Genomic DNA, 20030 nt, shown 5'->3' on the forward strand with positions numbered 1-20030 from the left:
TTTATTGGAGTAATTTCTGCTTCTGCAATACAAAGATATGTTGAAACTGGTAGTTTTCCACATGTGGCCACAAGACTTGATCAAGAAATGTCAAATCACATTGGCACTTCTCAATGGCTCAGTTGTGAGTTACTGCAACAAGACATTTTAAGAAATCTAGGACTAAGCTGCACTAAACTTTAATTTTTGGCTTTTAACAGCTTTCCTTGGTGCTCTTACAATTTGAGTATGCTTCTTAAAAGTTTTTGAGGAAAGTAGGTTTTCAACAGATTGCCTTCTCAACATTAAAAAAATGTTGGTACATTGCCATACATGACAAAAACAAAAAAGTAGCCACAAATACCTTTTGTAGCAACTAACTTCCTCAGCAATATATTTGGCCATTTTGGTAACAAACATGACTTGACTTCCATCTAAATGTTGTTAAGTTTCCTAAGAATCTATGATTTTCCAGAAGCAGCCTTGGGAAACAAAACAAAACAAAAAAAACCCCACCAGTAAACTTGGAAGGGTAAAGCAACATGATAAAAAATATGAATGAGATAAAGAAGAATAACTGCCAAATCTAACACAAGTCCAAGTTTAACAGCCAGCAACTACAGATTTGACTTCAATGAAGAGGTGGAACGCAGGACTTGCAGTTCTCCATGGAAAGATGGAAGGCATTCTCAACCATCTTCTCACATTTCAGCATTTGGCACAAACCAGGGATTTACACATAAAAAATCTCCCTGGTCCTACTTATTTACTCATTGTGCTACTCACAACAGAGGAAGACCTGCAATGTCAAGTCCCAGACCTTGATGCAACCAACCCAAACATTCATTATTAGTTTCCTTGAGGCAGAATACAACCACTTTTTTCTGATACACAAATCCTTTGAGTTCCTCTGCTATTGGGTAAAATAACGAAGACAAATATTAAGTGAAGAAAATTACCTTTATTTATGTAAATTAGAAAAAAGAATTGTTAGAACTTTGGTCATATTGTTAATTCTGTACAATTTACAATTATATTTACATACAAAACTTCTAGTAAAATACAGTACATCACACTCTTCCTGAGTCACAGTGTGTTTCTCAGTTCTGTAAATATTTTTTTCTTCTTCCTTTTAAAGCAATTAGATTCAAGAAGGAAATAGTATCCTCAGTTTGACAGTGTTTGGTTTAGGTAATACTGTATTAAGAAAGAAGTCAATACACTGTACTTAGAAAATACTTTGTAGCCATTGCAGTTTTGATAGTTATTTTTCTATATTAAAATATGTTCCTTTCTAAAAATGTTAATTACATATTTCTTACTATGAGCTTGTTGCACTCTATTTATACACACAAGACAAGGTGACTTCAAATACTTCCATCTCTCTCACTGCAGAGATACAGAAATCAGGTTACATGTATAGATCAGTGATCATTCAAAGATCAGGGAACATCCATCCACTTAGAGCAGAGGTCTGAATTGAGGCACAGTATATTAAGATTGCTGTCCAGTCCTGGACAGGATATGTAAGCTACTGCCTGGCTCTCCTAACACAAACTTACCAGAGCACACATCCTGAAAAGTGAGACTGTGTCAAGCAGCAAGGCACCGAGCCTGTCAATCCTTACATATGCATGGCAGTCCCACTCTGGAAAGAGCCACAGTCCCCAGGGAGGAGCTGTACAGCTGCATTTCACAGCATTTGTTACATCTTGGCCAGCTCAAGATGTTATTAGGATTAAAGCTATCCATATTACCTTTACTGAGTTGAATTTTCTGAGATCAACAATAAACTGTTATAAGGCTTACAAGGATATTTAATCTGTTTAATGAATGATGCAGTGTGTTAAATTAGTAATTAGCATAGATTACAACCTGTAAGTAAATTTATGTCCCTGTTAAATCCAAAACCCAATTATAGTAACTAATTTTTGCAAATATTAATTTTTAAAAAAACTTTACTTAATGGCTAAGTGTGGGATGCTCTTAAATACATCTATGGTAAAGTACACTATATTTTTTTAACATAGGCATGTGCATTTCTGATATTTTAGTCCAAAATAATAAAAAACATACAGATTTGATGACCTCTCATTTACTCATAGTGTTTAGAGATATTTAAGAAGTCTTTCACTAAGAACTTTACCTAGAAACTTGCTTTCTCAAAAACTTTCTGTAATACTTCAGCACAAACTGAAATACATGATATCAACTCATGACAATCCTTTGATTAGAAATTAAAAGGGACTTTTTAGCTGTTGACATCAAAGTGTGTAAAATGACAATATGGGGCTTTAAAGAAAATTGGTCTTCAGCTGAATGCTTGAACTTTTCCCAGGATTTTTTGCATGTTTAGTAGTCTTCACTTTGATGCTTTCTTGATTGCCTTTAATAGCTGACTCAAGCCTGCCTTTCATAGTTGGAGAGGAGGCCATTAGTTTTTTAAAAACTGATGAATACTGTGGACCAATCTGCATCAGAGTTTGCAAAGCAAACTCATGTAGATTTTTTGCCGAGATTGTAGCAGAAACCAGCGCATTTTCATCCAAAAGAAAGGAAATGAGAATGGGAAGAATGCAGGCCACCAAGTGAGCACCTATAAACATGGAAAACAGAACTTAAATACACAATTTTTAAAAACAGTGTCAAATTCTAACTGCAAGTATTTCCCTAAGTTAACATGTAATTCAAACTGTAAAGCTGCAAATGTTAGCTGAACTGCAGGGTAAAAAACCCAACATTCCTGTGAGCAATTTTCTTGGCAATTAGTGTTCAGGACTGAATTCCTAGTGGTCATTTTGGTTTTAGTTTGTTATTTATGGTAACTTTGAGCCTTTTTAATGCTTTGGGTCCAAGAAATGGAAGTAACTTACGGTGCTGTTCCTCAGCAGCAGCAGTCAGAGCTGTAACCACCTTTATTCCCTCCTGAATGACTTGAAGTTCAGCAGCATTTTCAGGTTTTGCTTTTTCTGTTTCCTGCAGTTTCCCCACAATGGATGGTGCTAAAGAATGGATATAAGGGTATGACACAGTTTTGTTTGGATGCTGAAAGATGGAGTGCAGCAGCTGGTAGCATTTACACTGCACCTAAAGGGAAAATGAAATTTGCAGTTAAAAAGCATTATAGTTCAAAATACATCTCTGGGTGATCTAAATCTAACAGCTTGTCAGATAAAATTTTTGGGAGAGAGAAAAAAGTGCCTCACAACTTTAAAACTCATCAGATTGTAGGCTGCTCATGCATAATACTTTACAGGACCATTATAACTTGTAATCAATTATTAATAGAAACCAGATCATGCATTCTGTTTCTTTCCATCCAATTTTATATCTTCTGACATTTTTGAGTTAAGGAAAAAATACCATTCTTGTTCGAAGATTAGTATTATTTTGAAAATACCCTCTTCTTAGCAAAAGTGCAATACCAAAAAAGTGGTGCTTAAAATATAAGCAGTATCTCTGTCAAACTGTAAGTACCATTTTAAAATGCCTTAAATGATGCAGTGGCTGCATCTCTTTGGAGGTCAATAGGACTGAATCTGCCGAGTTCCTACATAATTCCTGAACAGCTCTGATGCCTAAATACTTGGATGAAATTTGCAAATGCATGCTAATATTTCCTTGCAGTTATATTTGGCATTTTCAGTTTCCTAACATTGACAACCAAAGTTTACAATACTGGGAATGTACTGATACATAAAAAAATATTGTCTTACAGTTATTTCTCAAGTAAATGAAACTTTAGTTTTCTATTGCTACACAAATAGATATAGTGGAGATACAAGAAAAGAAGCTTACATAGAATTCTAACAAAACCAAAATCTAATGGATGCTATTTTCAGAGCTGAACTTTTAAAGTGAAAAAAAGCCATTTGTATAAATGATTTTTTCCCTGATACATTTCTTTTGGTGAAGGATAGTAATATATGAATTGTGGCACTATAATCTAATGCCACTACATGAAAATATTTATGCTAGGTCAGAACAAAACATGAATCTAGCTCAGTAAGCTGCATCCAGCAGTGGCCAGGAGCTTGATGTTTATGGACAGTAACAGCTCTGTAGTGGTACTTGCTCCAGCTCCCAAAGACTCACAGCTGAGGGATTTCCTGTGCAAAAGACACTATCTGTGTGCTGAAGATAAAATGAACAAATAAAATTTGACAAGTGCCTGCAACACCACACAACTGTATTGTGTACTTAGCAATGTATAAAGCACTGAGTCTGATGCAGTAAAAAAATAGGAATACAGAATTGCATACAGAACAATGATTAAATGCACTGCTGGACATGTTCTTTTCTTGTTCACTTGTCCAAACTTTATTTTAAAATACAACAGATATAGTCAGGAGAGAATTAACTTCTATCAACACAGAGGAACAACTAAAATAAGCTAATATTCATTTAGTGTGGTAGTGACATTCTATTAACTTCACCAGTACTTACAAGAGGATCTTTTGAGTCAAGTGTTGTTTTAAACTTCTCAATACAACGCTTCTGAAGGCACTCTACAGTAGTAACTTCTGGGCTGGTAGACATAACAAATACTGTAATAGCAGTTAGAAGGCTGATTTCATCGAGTTCTTGGAGAAGGCCATCTACTATCAACAAAGTAAGAAAACTGTTAGATTTGCATTAAAAATTCTATGAGTTCAAGTGGTACAAAGAGGTGGAATAAAAATATCAATGTCTAAGTTTCTTTAGTTTTCAAATACACGACATCCTCTGATACAGTGGGGTGGACTTTTACTGCAACAAAAGCTAAGGACAAAATGGGAATTCAGGGGTGATCATATGCATATTTAGAAATTATAGCATACTTCTATTGCATTGTTTATTTGCATAAAGTACAATAAATATCTTTGAAGAGCTGGTATGACATATTAGAGTGCAATCTATTTGAGAAGAATATAAAGTTTGCATTTAGAATATATATTCTTTTGCTGTAAGTTTTAAACAATTTTGTAAAGAGAAGTTCCAACAACAAATTACAATGTAAGAGATTAACATAAGGAACAATGAAAATACTATGAACTCAGGAAGTTGAAGCAGCAGCACACAGCAAACTGATTCAAGACAAAAAATTCTTTTTTTGCACTACTGTTTTAATACCCTTTGCCTCACTAGAGACACTAGCTCTTAGTGGAGAACCTGCACTCAGTGAACAGCTGCCTTTTATGCTCAGCTGTACACGAAGCCATAGCTCCTGTTTATGCCTTCATACATGGAACTACACTGTGGCACTAAATAACACAGGAGTAAGCCTGCAAACCCACTGTCCTGGTTTCAGCTGGGGTACAGCTAATTTCCTCTCAGTAGCTATTGCAGTGCTGTGTTTTGGATTCAGAATGACAATGGTGTTGATAATACACTGATGTTTTGGTTTTTGCTAAGCTGTGTTTATCCTAAGTCAAGGACTTTTCCCCTAGTCTCATGCTGTGCCAGTGAGAAGATAAGCAAATGAAACTGGGAGGGAGCATAGCTGGGATGGGTGTCTTGAACTGACCAACTGTATTCCACACCATACAACATCATGCTCAGTAAATAAACTGGGGGGAGTTACTTGGAAGGGCAGATGATCTGGGTTCAGGCAGGGGGGTCTGGCATTGGTCAGAAACTGGTAAGCAACTGAACAGTGCATCACTTGTTTTTCTCTTTTTCTTATCATTATTATTATCATTTACCATTATTACTTTATTTTCTTTAGTTTCAATTATTACACTGTTCTTACCTCAACATACAAGTTTTACTTTGATTCTTCTCCCCACTCCACTAGGGTGGGGGGAAGAGGGAGTGGGGGTTCAGCGAGTGGCTGTGTGGTGCCCAATTTCCAGCTGGGCTTAAATCATGACACCCACATTTATACTTTTATAGATGATGACTGCTCATATGGACTGTAGGGACAAGACTGCACTATAGTTTCAACAGTGCTTGGTAACCAGCTAATTCTCTTGTGACTAAGAGAGAAGTCTTTTTTTAGATATGCATGAATTTGATTTAAATAAAACCAAACATTTCACACAAACATTTCTCATTTTTAACTCATAAACCCAGTATCTGTGCCTACCTTGATCCCAACAGTCAAGCACTGTGACCAAAGCACTACGTAGAAGATCAGTCCAAGCATTCTGACTCTTCTCTGCTCGAGCCATTGGAGAAGACAAGAGTCCTTTAAGAGCTTGTAGAGATGCAGCAACTGTCAGAGGTAACTGGCCATCTCGCAATTTCACAGCTGTTTCTTTAAGTACTCCAATAATTAGGTACAAAATAGTAGGAAGAACTGAAACACTTCCTGTAAAACGATGCAAATTCATTTCACAGAAATTTAAAAAAATGCAGGTACTTTTTACATTAAAAAATTGAGTCAGTTTTCTTGGATTCTCTTTTTAATGTATAATTTATAATTTTCAAGCATATCTGTGAATAGAGGCACTGGTAATTTGAAGAAAAGATCTGAAATATCATGTGGCCTGCTAGGGCAAACAGGGATTGCTTAAGTGAACTTAAACCTCTTCCCCTTTAAAATAAGCACTGTATATCTTTCCCTTGATGGTTTTACTACATGAAGTGTGGAATTATGTCATATTCAGAGAAAAGTAAGAACAGAACCACAGAGGAGGTGGTTCTCAGGGAAGAGAAGACATGGAAGTATACAAAGTATAGTAGTGTATACACTATATACTAGTATATATACTGGTACATAGTAAATTCTTTGTATATACTACAATATAGAAAGAAGAGTAGAAAATAACGTATAAACATCTAAGTATATTTTGCACGTGAAGACAATACAGTGAAGGAAATTAACAGGGGGTAATTTCAAAACTGGCAAGAGGAAACACTTCTATCACATGATACATGGTTAGCTAAGGATGCCATTGCTCCAGGAAATCACTGAAGTCAAGAATTTAGTAAGAGTAATAAGGACTTCAGAATAAATACACGTATAAAACCCCCTAGAATTTGAATAGAAGCCTCCAAAAACATCTTGGAAAAGAGAAGACCTAAGGAGAGAGGCAGACTGTTCCACAGGCTAATAAAGAGATTTTCTTGTCTGAGAATCTGATAGTTGACTAGTCATATTAAGAGACCACAAAAAATGTTTTAAAATTCACAGGAATAATTTGGCATAGCTGTTTCCCTTATTTTTATGTCTTTGAATCTAACAGTAGTACAGAATTCTGCATATATTGGAAGTAACCTAGAAATCTGCATACTTACATGTTGCTCCTGCCCTAAGGTATGACTCAGCAAAGCACAGAGTTAAGCATATAGCTTAATATGCTTATGTCATTCCCTAAACAGCAAAATGCTTGTGTTTCTAAGATTTTAATATACTAATGTTCATGAGAGACCTGTTGAATAGCGAGAGTCTCTGACTATCCAGAGATATTTTCTGAAGCTGAGGACATCTATTTTTGAACAGCCAGTCTTTGAAAATTTACTGCTGGAATTCAGTAGGAAATTAACATCATTTACTTGCAAATTTTTTTATGCAAACATATCATGACAGGTGCCTGAAGTAAGAGACATGGAAGACACAGGACTGTAACTTCAGTTACCTATTAAAGGGGAAAAAATTATGCAATTCCACAGAGGAATTCTCATCTCTTTGATTACGTGAGCCAGCTTTTGGAGCTGCTTGTTTATTCAACTGACTATACAAGAAAGACTAAGCTCCTCTTTTTAGTTACCTGAACAAAATGCTTAACCTCTCTACTGTAAATGTTCCCTGTGGTCTGATCCTGCAAGCTGTTTGTGGAATAACATGGACAGCTAAAGACAAAAGTAACTACAGTGAGAAAAAATCACAGATTATTTTTCATACAAGATAGTTGTCCTCAGATCTAGGCAATGCTATGTTTATTTCCTTTCACTTTAAACAGATAAATAACGGGCTGCAGATGGAAATGAGAAAAGCATATCATCACATTACAAGACTGCAAAGGTTACACTCCATTTATTCCATTTGGAGCATCATATTCTCCATAGAAGAATCATTTAACAGAGAACAATTTTTTTAAAAAAAGAAGAAATTTTTAGGGGTGGTAAATGCCAGAGATTTGCATAAGGTGTAACAACAATACTTAAGGTGGGAACCACAGAGGAGTAGGGCAGAAATGGTTTGTATGTGTGGCTGTAACAGTACTGAAAGATTATATACATATATATATATATATGTATGTATAGGTATGAATATGATATTGAAGCTTGGTGGTGGGAAACCATCCTAAAGTTGGGAGTGACTCCAAAATGAATCATGGGTAAAAGTCAACTAATCTGAGAATTCAACCATAACTGCCTGCAGCTGTTTGTTAATGTTCAAATGATGGAAAGTTAACATCACACATTTCTCTTTTAAATTTAATTTATGTCTGCATTATAAATTCCAGAAAAGACAATTCAAGTAGCATATAATCATGTAGCTGTTGTATACTTCCCTGTAGAAAATGAATCTATTAATTGCACTGCTATAGGGTGGGAGAAAATGAGAAACTACTAATTTAATTGCTTCCAGTTTTGTAACTTGTTTTACAAATTGACAGTCAAAAAATAATTAGAAAAGGAAGTTGTCACAAGCAAATCAAAAAAACTTGCTGCCAGACTTAGCCAGCTAAGAAAATCAGGTAATAACAAAGGGACAGAAGGGCCTAATAGTCTTTCATTTATCTTTTCTAGTGATGAAATAGCATACCTTCAGGAGAGCAGATTGCAGGAACATCAGAGAGAATAACTAATGCTGCTGCTACCAGTCTACTTCCATCTTCTGACAGCAACAGATGTTTTCCAGGTGGAACTGCGGGGCTACAAGTCAATTTAGGGTTGAGCTGGGGAAGCTGTCTGACAAGAATACAAACACACAGCTCCAGTGTTGCAAAGACTAATGATTTCCCAGGCACCAGTCCCCCTGTGTCTTTGCCCTCTCCAAATTCTGGTAATGTTTCCTTTTCTGCAGCACCATCATCAACTGAAAGAAAAACAAGAAATATGGGAGAAGTCTGCAGGCTGTGACTTGTTTTCAAAAAGTTTACTTAAGACTGTTTCAGTACCAAATTATAATCTTGACACATATATATGTGCATGAGTATGTATTCAAAATTCTACTAGCAAACACCCATCCTTCTGAATAAGCAAACTATGCAGTGATTGCCAAAAGGCAAAAGGGCGCACAATAGACTTTGACATACAGATCCTGAGGCACCAAGCCAATATGATGTCACCTGATACAAGCACTTTGAGTCTACTCCCAGTTTTTTCCTTTTAGAAAATGAATGTGAGGAAGTTACAATCAGAGGAACTATTGGGACCTGGCTTGTAACAGTCGTGTGTGCCAAGTCTGTCCATCGCTCAGTTTTAGCTGACCCCAGCTTCTCACTAGGACTCCTCCCTCCCTGACCAGCTGCAGTTTCTGCAGTTCTTCTCCTCACTTTCTGCCCTCTGTTCAATACCTAAATCACCTGCTATCTATCACACCACATGAATTTCTTAATTTAGGAATCTGGACTGTCTTAAATAAACTAGAATTAGAATCCAACTGTGAAAGACTTCATTAAGACACATCTCAGAAACCAGTTTTCCAAGAAAGAATTGCTTTAACCCTGATCACAGGTATTCAAACATCTCACACAGTACTGTACCTTCTGCACTTCTCCGCTTTTCCTTCACGTGTTCCTGAGCTGCAAAAAGAATCAAGCGAACCACTTCAAGGGCAGCAAGCTGAATATCAGGTGACTCCCTGGTCAGTATCAGTCGATGCAAAACATTCAGCAGCTCTACACCCAACTCCTACAGCAAGAAAAACATCTAACATATTTTAATTTTAATGCAGGAGTTTTTAGGAACTTGTCAATACTTGTTAAAGCCAGTATTATTCTGATTGATCTCACTAAGGAAAACAATGTAATTGATACTATCACAGGAGTTGGCATTTTCTTCACCATCCAGCTCCTAGCTCCCAGTAACAGCAGTCCCTATCAATTCTGCCAACAAAATAGTTACCACAGTTATTTACGATACAGGGCACTTAAAACAACTGAAGAAGCCAAAGTAATCTTTATCTTTCGGCTTCTTAACTCTTGAAGGTGGGGACATTACATTGTATTCCTCCTACACTATATGCCTTTCCTTGGACAGAGCGTCAACAGTCAGCACAACTTAGCCATGTCCACAGGCTTTACCACTTTCACCAGGTCAGACAATTGCATGGCACACGGGATGGTATAAACCTTAATTTAAAGAAAGAAAAAAAAAGAAAGTTCAGTTTACTACATCTTTTTAGGATGACTTTTGTGGTGTGGGGTTTTTTTTTTCAGTTTTGCCTCTTTTCTTCTTTTAGTATCACTGCTTTTGTCCAGTCTTCTTTTACCAACTTTGATTTTTACAACAGAATTAATTCAACTATGCTTTGACAGAGAGAGAATCAGAGAACTCTCTTTTCCAGAGTTTGGTCTTTATCTGGCTCTCATCCTATTAATCTAATTACTCCTTCCTGACGAAATTACTCCTTCCTCAAATTCTCTGCCCCTCACCTTACAGGTTCCACATTGTATTCTTTTTTATCTCCTCCCTCTACAGCTTTGGATTTGGGTAAAGCATATAATTTACCTAAAACTTATATATTGAAGATTCCTGGAAATACAAGAGACTGTAGAGGTGCTGTTCAGATTAAAACTATGCCTTAATTCTGAGGGGCATTTGGTCATTATGCATTACCTGATCACCACCTATTTTGGACCTTGGCCACGGAACATCGAAGAGTGCCTGCAGTGCATGTAAGCAGGCAATAATGTTCTCCATTGCTGCATCTGATCCAGGAGAGCACAGGAACTCCACACTAATTCCTGTAAGCATTAGAAAAAAACCAAAAGCCATGTGTACTTGAAATTTTAAGAAATAATTTTTTCCACTACTAAGTAACCTCACAGAAGGCTGAGCAACTATAGAAGTAGCATTTTAAATGAATTCATCTCCTATTGCTAATATCTTGGGGCAAGACCTCTATTTCCATCAAAACAATGAAAGAAACTTCACTTTATAGACAGTATGAGACCCAATTATAACTGGCTACTAACATAAATAAAACCCCAGTAATTTGTGAATAAAACCCAACGAAGAGACAGGACAATTCATAATGAGTATAGAGCAGGATATTTCCCTAATCACTCTGATTTATTTATGAAAGTAACAGTAGTTCACAAACTCCGAGGCTTTATGTTCCCATTTAAAAAAAAAATGCAAAAAATGCTAACTACCACAACTACATAGCCAGCAACAAGTAAACTACATGAAGCCTAAGCTTGTAAATCCTAGAGCAAATAAGAGCTATCTTTTTTCTTAGCTTTCAGGGCTCCTCAAAATATTGGCGATAACCTTCATATAAACTGCAATCTGTATTCTCATCCCAGCTGTAATTCCAAAATGTGTGATGACTTGGGAAACCAATCAATGTCCACTAAACAACAGCTGTACAACAGAAAAGCAGTTTTAAATTCTTTCAGTTTCTCTGTAGGGAATGAAAATTAAAATGCTATTTTACTAAAAAGCAGAGTAAACAAGCAATATGCCCACAGTCAAGTATGTGAAATTTTATGCACTAAGCAGTAGAGGAAGCAGGGGAAATGAGCAGTTTTTGTATCAGAGGTCCCACTTCTAGCTGAGAGAGCAATGGAGTTCAAAAGGGAGCTGGTTCTCTGCTTAAAGACTGGGATTCAAAGGAAGACATATGCAACAAAGTAATACAAACTCATTCCAAAAAGGGATTACAAAAGAAAGATACAAAAGAGAGGCAAGAAAAAAATATAGCCAGAAATGCCTAATTGTGTAAACTTAGAGAACTGAAACTGAATTCAACTACCTGATTAGCTCCTGCAGTAGTGGAGGCTTGACAGAGCTTGATATGAATGTAAGGAAACACTTCTTCACTGTGTGGGTGACTGAGCACTGGCACAGGTTGCCCAGAGAGGTTGATTCTCCATCCACACAGATATTCAAAAGCTGTCTGGACAGCAGTTGGCTTTATGTCACCCTGCCTGAGCAGGAGGTGGACACAATGATCTCCACAAGTCCCTTCCAACCTATAAACTATTGTGTGATGTAAAACTGTATTTCAGTGAAACCAATCCATACACTTTGTAACTGTACTGGTACAAACACTGTAAAATCCACCCTTGAACTTGCATGTTTATGAGCAGAGCAATAAGGGCTTGTTTAGCTCAGTTTTTTTTGTACCACATTTGGGGAAATGCCTTACAATTTTCTCACTAGGACTTAAAATTTTTCTGACTGCATGTTTTTCCAAAAGATGCAATACTGAATGATGCAGTTAAATTTGAATAATTAAAAATTTATTTGCTAACAGTTTCACCTACATTTTGAGTTACAGCATCTAGGCAGACTATGCACTCACTCACTAACCCAAGATAAGATGAAATCTGTCGGTATTCACATCCTCAGGAGATTTCACCAAGGGTCTGGTAGAAGAATCTTGACACATGGTAGTTGGGGTAACAGGTCTGGAGAGATTTGTAACTCCTTCATCTGGATCAACAATAAGGAAACCTGTGCTAGTGAGCCATAAAGCTGTAGCATAAAGTATCAGTGCCCAGGAGTTGTAGTAATGAGGTCTGGCATTTTCAATTGTCTCCGCTGTATAAAATGTACCACCTACAAGAAAAGAAATTAGTTTTAAAGGTGTAACGTATTTTCAACTACTGTATTTTCTCATTCTTAAAATGGGATTTTGTTCTATGTATGACTTTTTTTTTAATGTTCGGTATTAAAATTCAGGCCAATGAGGGCACTTCATTTAGATTTATTTGGACAGAATGCAATAAATTACCTATTTCTTCTTTCCAACATAAAAATAGCCAACAAATAAGAATACCACTCTTCACATCCATGAAACCTCTGTTCTCACAAACAGTCCTGATCTTTAAATAGGTCCACAAGTAGGCTTATTCTCTATACCATTTAATCTTACTATGATCTTAACACAAGTCAGTTTGCTTACAAGGGACTTAGAAAAACATAACTAATTTGCCTTTTTACCTTCAGCAGGTAGTTGAGATGCATATTCTGGAGGTAAAGTTAAGAGAGCAAAATCCTGAAGTGCAGCAAGCCAGAGCTTGCTCAGTGTTCCAAGATCTGCCTGTACCAAGTCCAGAAGACCACTGGCCGAAAATGTTACATCTCTGTAGCTTTCTTCAGAGGAGTTTACAATTTTTAAACTGTGCTTGTGTGTATCACTTTGATTTTTCTGCTTTTCAACTGCAACTATGTAAACCTGTTGATATATTTGGATAGAGAGTTACAAATATTAACACTTGGAAAACTACTGTGATCACCAGCATGACTGCCTGTTGAACAGGCATGAGATTTCCTAGAATCTGTTTCTGCTTCAAGTCCAGTAAGCATGGGTGAACAAGCACTTTTTCTCTAAACGTTCTGAATCCTTTCCCCAGCTAATCATAATGCAAGAATCCCCAAGAACGGGAAAACTACTAAAATTCCTACCTCCAATTAAGTACCCTGCTCTTAAAAAGTAATATATTATTTGTCCAGTTTTTGCTTCCAACCATCAAACCCTGTTACAGCTACAAAACTGAAGAACTATCAAATAATACACCTATAATAATGATTCAGAAACAACAGTTAAACCCTTCCTAATTCTTTTTTAAACTGAAATGCTACATGGCACTTGATTTCTCAAAATTATGTGTTGCTTCATGTTAGCAGTGCAGAATGAAGAGTACAATCTTGCATACCTGGCAAACTGTGGGTGCTACCATCTATAGATTAATTTCAGTGTAATTTTCCTAGATACCTCTCTGGTTATCAAAAAGATAGAATTGAGAAAGTTTCAGACAAACAACTCTCTGTAGTGTCTCCAAAATGCCCCTGGAGGGAAGCTCTTCTCAACTATAAAGGACACATTTCAACAAAGCTGACTTGAGATTCATTGAATCTAATACTAGTTCCCTGCAATTATGATTTCTGCATCTTTTTAATGTTTGCTAGCTGTAGAGGGTTGTCCCAGAGAAGCAACTAAACACACACCAAGCCCTTGTCTCACACCTCCCTGCAGCAACAGGATGGGGGAATTCCTCCAATTTCTGTAAACAAGAAATAGGTAAGATTCTAGGGGAGAAGGAACTGCCTAGGGCTTAAGTGAAATATTTGCAAATAACAGCTCACAAAAGCTTATAGGAAACTCTACAGAGTTTCCTTTGAAGAATTTTAGTGATCTTAATAATAGGCTAGAACAGTCTACAGATCTTCACTTCTGACAGTTGAGTCTCACATCTAGTCTGAATTTTGTCCTGGCTTCTGACCAGTGAAAGGTTGTTCCATGCTATTAAAAACCTTTTCTTCATGTAATGATTCTAAATTTATCACAGTACTTTATCTTTTCCTGAATAGATTAAATAGACCAATCTATTTAAATCTCTCAATGAAAGCATGTTTTCAAGATTTTTATTCCCACCTGCTAGCTTGTCTCCAAGGGCTTTGCTATTTTGTCAATATCTGTTCTCAAATATGCACATGAAACATTGGTATATTTTTCTCCAAATGTTTACATAAAAACTATCTATTGCCTACTTTCTCCTCCAAAGTATCTTCCTGGTTGTACCCTGAAATATCATCCACCTTCATAACATGTTCATCTTCAGCTGGTTATCAACCATCAGCATCCAAGGCCATTATCACTACATTCTAATACACATCTTTTGGAGGTGGTGTACATGGTTCACATTTTTGACTTTTAAATATTTAACCTTGCATTTACACATATTAAAACAAGCATTCACATGAGGTGGCTTTATTTTAACTAAAGCAGTACTGAACTGACAATATTAATTCAAAAGATATATTTCCCAGAGATGAAATGTCAATAGGCAATGAGAAGAGTTATACCTATTTAAAACAGTACATTGAGTGGACCATCACCATACATACCATCAACCATTTGTAACATACAATTTCAAATCAATATTGAACTATTCAAATATATTAAGGAATTTGCATTTTTAAGTATGATACATTATTCTTGTAATATTATTCTTGTTATATTATGACCTGTTTAATTAGCAGTGTTTTTGTCAAGTTTGTCAAAGTTCAGGTACTTTCAGAGGTAGCACAGCAAAGCATCAACACCTTCTATTTAAAGAAGCATGTTAGAAATTCCTGAAAATTCTGTCCAAAAGGTTCTAACTCACCTACCCGATATAAGACTAACATTGCAGAGCTGTTATACTAACCTCTGCCCAAGCCTTAAGGACAGCCAGTACTTCCATAGTTGAGGTGCTTTCATTATATTGTTCATTTTGTGCTTCTTTTCCAGCCTGCACTTTGAGCAAAGAGGACACAAGCAACTGGTGAACCCTTCGGAGGTCATTAAGATCACTTACTACACCACTTGCCATCCAGGCACTGCATACCTAGTGTTGTGAAACAGAAACAATGAGGAACAAGAAAAAAACACCACTGCATACTTTTTTCTCCATCTGTAAAATTATGAAAGCCAGATTTGATTTCTACCAAGATACAATAACAAATAACAATAACAAATGTTGAATGACATCCCAGTTTAGTATACTTTAGTAGTGAAAACCAAAACATTAGTGGAGTGTCACAAAAAACAGGGAAAATATCAACTGCAACAAAGTTTCTCAACAGACTTTAAAGTGACAATAATCTTTGAATTGTCACAATATAGAGGTAACATAAGTGACATTTTTTGTGAATGGAGGATTTAAAGCTAGAGGATTTATTTCGTTTTTCTTGTGTTGCTTATCAAGCAAAAAAAAAATTCAGAGGGTCTATTACCTAAGAGACTTCTGACTTTCAACACTTGCCTGACATGCTTTTGCTGTGACATCAGGAGGAGTTTCAGGAGCAAAGGCAGGCCTAAGTGCTGCTCCAACCTAAACAGAAGTTATACAACATTTAACACATAGTGAACGATTGACAAAATACTTACTTTTCATAATCAGACTTTGTTACAATTTTCCTTTATAAAGTATAGTTCCTTTATCCTTTTTTCACAGACTGTTTCAGTGAGGTTAAAGAGCAGAGAAACAGTTTCAGTCATATTTTTAGTTTTGCCTACACTGAAGACATTGTTCTCTTTGAGGGAGTCTTCATGGCTGACTCTTATTTTCTTACGCAGTCTAAAACAGAAACAGTAATGTCTTCCTTCCTGAACGCCTGACTAGATGAGGAGCCCACCAAAAAGAAGCGATGTTCTGAACCATGAAAGACTTTGCAAGACACTTAGTGACATTTCCTTACTCAGAAAAAATATAGATTTAAGCAAACAACTAACTGAAGGTGGTCAACTTTGGAAAGTGAAAAAAGGGGAGAGCACAAACCCCATTTACCTAATAAAGAATACACAAAGTTACTGGGCTGCAGAGGTTTTACCCACTCCCACTGTTGAAAACCATTTCACTAAAGTCTAATAAAAGACTCCCTAGCTGCTCTACCATTTATTTGAAAATTCATATTTAAGTTTGATATACTAGACTTGCATCCCAAAGAGCAAGTACTACAATAAATGTTTGTGAAAGAAGTGAAAGGATTTGTTTTTAATGGCAATTAATGACAATTTCTTAAGAGCCTCTAAGGTTGAGACTTCATTTATGGAACTTCAGAACAAGATGTTAGGAAGTCATTACTTAAGTCCAGAAAATTTATATCCATCTTTTTCTGGATTATTTTGATGTTTTTAGGAAAAAAAAATCTGACAATGTAGACTTGATTAACAGTTTCACATCCCTTAAATTTATCTCTTAAACAGCTAATGAGTCCTGTGCACAGTATTAGCAGAAACACATTAAAGGTACAGAAGCTTAAAAGGAAAATTATTAGGTTTACTTGTGACCTGCTTGATGGTTTTGGACAGCAAGGACAGATGGTTTATTATTTTCCCTTGACAGCTTTAGACTAGACCAAGGAACTTCCTTCCCACAAAGGAGTGCCAAAAAATAGAATTATAATAGCAAAAGCAAGATCAAAGTAGGTCAGGGTGTCTTTCTTCAGTGTCTCTCCAATTCTACGAGAGAGTGATCTGACCTATTCAGTGCCTGCTAGAAACTGAAGCTATATGAGGCTTAACACAGTTGTCTGCCATATTTAAGACAAGTGTGATATGGAATGTTAAATGACTAGGACATCTTTTCTCTAAATCTAACCAAAGACTTAACTGAAATGGACCTTATGAGTACAATCCACACTTCTCTAGCTTGTTTATTGGCCAAGATCTCCAAATGTAATAGCTGGTGTGCAAAGGCTACTTATTTCTAAGCAGAGTTTAAATTTATAGTTATTCTTAATATTTCTTGCAATACTTTCACACTCTTAAAAACAACACTTTCAAAAAAAACCCCACCAATGATCTATTTTGGTTTTGTTGTATTCAAGAGGGAAAAATGCTGAAACTTCAAAAACTTTGAAGCTAAAAAATTATACACCAACTGAAAAGATGATTTCTAATGAAGTCCAAACAAATTAACAATACTTCAGTAACAAAGTAACTGAAATCCAGCTCTGTACCTACACACTGTAAATGCAAATTTCTTTTAGTATTTGACTCTAAACTTTTGTAAGTTATTATCAATGGTGCTTACGTTGGCTTGATACTGCTCCAGGATTACATGACCTGGAAACTCTGGTTCTGGAACAGCTGCAAACTTCCGAACAATAATTTGCAACATCTGAAGCCCAGAAAGACGAAGCTGATCACTGTGATCTGTGGCAGCCATAAAAGCCATACGGATCAAGTCAGCTAAATGCAGTACCAAAAAGTCATCTAAAAACAGAAATTTAAAAAAGAAAATAGTTGTATTATATTTAAAATAGTTTTATTAAAGAAAATATTTTTATTAAATTTAAATTCAGACATAATGTGTTTTATAATACTGTCCCCAACTGTTTTCAAAATGCTTATTTTACATTTTACCTTAATATGTATCAAGGATTCACTTCAGGCAGCTTACACATGCATCAATTTTACTTGGCTACTTTATGTTAGCTGATCAAGTCTGCTTTCCATTTAAATGTAGAAAAAAAGTACTTAGAAGAAAGTATAAATATCTTCATGTATGAGACCTTCTAAAAAAGTGTTGAGGAAAACATCTCCAGATAAACACAGAGAGGTACTGAAAAATGGCACTGTATTTCTACTGGTGATTATGCAAATTATGGAAAGAAAAAAAGTGGCATTTTTTTAAGTCATGCTCCCAGACACCAAACTCTGATGTTGTAGGCTGGTGCCAGCTATCACTTGTGACTGCCAGTGCTTATACAGAAACAAAGCCTTCCTACGCATACACCATGGTACTATAACCGGGAAATTGAGTGTGAACGCTGTAGTAAGATGCCATTCTTTTAGCAAATAAAAATTTCTCTACACCTTAAAGAATACAGGCTTACAAACAGAGTAATTAGAGGCTTTATTGATTACAAACAACAAATTTATTATTAATCTCATTAAGATGCAAAGAGCTAACACTTACTTTAAGCATACTTTGCATTCTATGAAATTCTTCCAGTCCTTAACACATACCTCTTGAATCACGTTGTTTCCTTTCCTGAGCCAAAGTTATATCAAAATGTGCACTGCCTGCTTTTTCACACTGGCTTATAATTTTACAAACACATTCTGCAGCAAAAACTCTGGTGGACCACCGTGGATTTCGGAAAGGATGGAACCTGTCATCACTGTCAGATGTTAATACAGACACATCATCCCCTTTGGTAGTTTCCTCTTCTTGAGTGGTATCTATTGATGCTACTGTATTGAAATCTGTATTTAGGGCACAGAAGGGAAAAAAACCAAACATAATATTCTTTCTTACTATAAATGAAAGCTACTGAAAGAAATCTCTTCGAAGACTATCTCTAACCTCAAATTCATAGTGACTCCATTAAATCCTGGTATCTTAAAGTAAATGCTAGAATTCAAATATAATGAAACTGTCAACATTTGGTTGATATTACTTGCTGGAAGAAAATATTAATATCACAAAAATAAATTAAGAACTGCACTGAAAGAAGCAAAAGAAAAAAAAAACCTTTTAAAATTAGTGTCATGTATTAGAAGCTAGTACTGTTCCAAATTAAAAAAAATCTAAATGCAAGAATTTTTCCTCCCTCATTGCAGGTTTAAAGAATTTCACCCCCACCAATATTCAGCACAGTAATTCATTTTGTGTGCTCAAGAGTTCCATTATGATATAACAGGCCTCCATCAGTTCTATCACTAATAGAAGAACTGGTCAGAATACTTTTCTTGCAGTTAATTACACAGGACTCAGAAGCTCAAACCTATGTTATATTTCCATTTCTGCTACGGAAATGAATTAAGATCAATAATTAAATCAACAAGCAAGACATCCTAAGATGTTTACAAGAACTTGTTCAATGGAGAGAGGGCAATCAGAAGAGAGAAAGGCATATTCCTCTGAAGGAACTAAGTTAAAGGATCAAATCTTGCAATATGAATGACAATTATACATTTAATAAATGGCAAACATTCAAGAAACTTTAATGCCTTCCCTCGGTGGCACAGCGTACTGCTGCAGGCCTTATTTTGGTTGTGTTCTCAAATACAGTGTATTAAGACTTACCAGCAGAGGCAGCAAGAACATCTTTACAAAGCTTCAGCCAAAAGGAGAGCTTCTCAACTGCCATTGAAGTAAGCATATGCGTCAGGGTCTCTTTGATATCTTGGCACAATCTTGGGTCCAATTCTTTGTCCAGCAAGCCCAGCAATGCCCCCTCCAGGCCTATTTCTCTGATGTTCACATCTGCTAAGAACAAAGGCTGTGAGCTGAGTACTGTACATCACAAAACTGGATTAATGACAACAGAAACCCCACTAAAGATTGCACACAGAGTATATTGTGAAAAAGTAATTACTATCCCTGAAATATTTTTGAAACCATTTTATTTTTCACTTTAACACTGCAGCTAACTTACGAATACAGAACAAATGTTGAGCTTTTACAGAAACATAGTAACAACAGGAAGAATGTTACCCCATCAAAAAA

The 20030-nt window shown here is 36.0% G+C and overlaps 1 protein-coding gene across 8 annotated transcripts in view; it reads right to left on the reverse strand.

Annotated features, from left to right (window-relative positions):
- Positions 1-920: 920 nt before the first annotated feature.
- Positions 921-20030, reverse strand: part of HEATR5A (HEAT repeat containing 5A) — a 70121-nt gene continuing 51011 nt past the window's right edge. For 5 of the 8 annotated variants that reach the window (XM_030948853.1, XM_030948856.1, XM_030948851.1 and 2 more), the window contains 14 exons: positions 19608-19790; positions 18545-18784; positions 17607-17788; positions 15834-15902; positions 15237-15416; positions 13027-13261; positions 12394-12642; positions 10693-10820; positions 9618-9765; positions 8675-8947; positions 6047-6271; positions 4426-4580; positions 2853-3066; positions 921-2575 (listed from right to left, as the gene is read on the reverse strand). In XM_030948853.1, coding sequence (XP_030804713.1) covers positions 2274-2575; positions 2853-3066; positions 4426-4580; positions 6047-6271; positions 8675-8947; positions 9618-9765; positions 10693-10820; positions 12394-12642; positions 13027-13261; positions 15237-15416; positions 15834-15902; positions 17607-17788; positions 18545-18784; positions 19608-19790 — 2783 coding nt within the window. In that variant the 3' untranslated portion in view covers positions 921-2273. The remainder of the gene's footprint in view (positions 2576-2852; positions 3067-4425; positions 4581-6046; positions 6272-8674; positions 8948-9617; positions 9766-10692; positions 10821-12393; positions 12643-13026; positions 13262-15236; positions 15417-15833; positions 15903-17606; positions 17789-18544; positions 18785-19607; positions 19791-20030) is intronic. The other 3 variants (XM_030948857.1, XM_030948854.1, XM_030948855.1) reach the window with 2 other exon arrangements.

This window comes from Camarhynchus parvulus, chromosome 5, assembly GCF_901933205.1.
Source record: "Camarhynchus parvulus chromosome 5, STF_HiC, whole genome shotgun sequence".
Taxonomy (NCBI): Eukaryota; Metazoa; Chordata; class Aves; order Passeriformes; family Thraupidae; genus Camarhynchus; species Camarhynchus parvulus.